Below are 1,267 nucleotides of genomic sequence, written 5' to 3'. Positions count from 1 at the left end.
AGAAAAAAAAAAAAACAAAATATACAGATGTAAAAAAGAGAAAGAAACGAAAAGAAGAAAATATGCACAGCAGGTTGGAATCGGCCGCATTATTGTGCACCCCCAGTACCGGGGATCGCGAAAATACTTCGATCTGGCGTTGATTCACATGGCGGAGCCAATCAAATATTCAGGGGCAGTCTGTCGGGCTTGTCTGTGGAGAGAACCTTCGCTACCTCCTGAGCGGATGGATGCCATCGGGTTCGGTAGTACCGGGTTTGGAGAGGGACGCAGTCCGACGTTGATGAGGGCGGAAGTAGACAAGATCGAGCTGTCTAGTTGCGCCGAGAGAATAGTCACAAGTCGGAGGCAAATGCCGGACGGATTTCGAGACGATCAGTTCTGTGCGGTTGGTGACGATACGGACACCTGCGAGGGTGACTCGGGTGGACCGATCGGTGTGAAGCGGTTAACTGTGGGAGGCCTTGTAGTTCCGCTGGTGGTGGGCATCGTGTCCTTCGGAACACCCTGTACCGCAGGATCAACAGGAGTCTACACCAAGATTAGTTCTTACATCGATTGGATCGAACAAGAGGTAAACCAAACTCTATCCTATGGAGGTAAGTCTAACATACAGGATTAGAAACAATGGCAAAAACCATTAAATTGTATTGCTTTCAGAATGTTCGATAGATTTGAGCTGTTTACGACTCCAAAATTCGACGACAGTTAATTTTGCAAAACACAACCCTCTTCAGCGGTTTGGTTTAATCTGGGACGACACTGCGCCATCCTTGTACGAATGTGGTGCTACGCTGATCGACTACCAGTATCTACTGACATCCGCTTCCTGCGTCACAACCAACCGAGGCGGTCCAAAGTATATCTCTTATGATGGCGAAGAACGTATCGCCGTGAAAGATGTTTATGTGTCCCCGAAGTATGTTCAAGGACGTCCAGAAAATGACGTCGCTCTCGTGAAGATCGCAAAATTCACCAATCCAAAGGTACATCGCCCGTCCTGCCTTTGGAACCGTCGTGCTGACGGCGAATGGAGCACGTATCCTGTAGTTAGTGCGTACGGACTATTGAAACATTTCCTATCGGAGTACTCATCGGAGTTGCTGAACAGAACCATCTCGATTATTCCTATGGACAGAAAAGATTGCCAAGCTGATGGCGGTAGTGATTTGATTCGCTGCCATAATGAAGTCAACATGGTACCGCGACTTTGTTCGGTGAGTAACGGTTGTAACGGTGGTAACGGTTTTAGATATTTGCTTAAGTG

General features: G+C 47.8%; 1 protein-coding gene across 1 annotated transcript in view; it reads left to right on the top strand.

Annotated features, from left to right (window-relative positions):
• LOC131214755 (uncharacterized) overlaps positions 1–1,217 on the top strand; it is a gene marked incomplete at both ends in the record, with an annotated part of 1,416 nt that extends 199 nt beyond the window's left edge. Inside the window, 2 exons of the mRNA XM_058209086.1 lie at positions 60–599; positions 661–1,217. Of these exons, the coding sequence (XP_058065069.1) occupies positions 60–599; positions 661–1,217 (1,097 nt within the window). The remainder of the gene's footprint in view (positions 1–59; positions 600–660) is intronic.
• Positions 1,218–1,267: the final 50 nt, after the last annotated feature.

Source organism: Anopheles bellator, unplaced genomic scaffold, assembly GCF_943735745.2.
Source record: "Anopheles bellator unplaced genomic scaffold, idAnoBellAS_SP24_06.2 scaffold02308_ctg1, whole genome shotgun sequence".
In the NCBI taxonomy this organism is placed as follows: domain Eukaryota; kingdom Metazoa; phylum Arthropoda; class Insecta; order Diptera; family Culicidae; genus Anopheles; species Anopheles bellator.
This window is presented reverse-complemented; position numbering and strand designations above follow the sequence as displayed.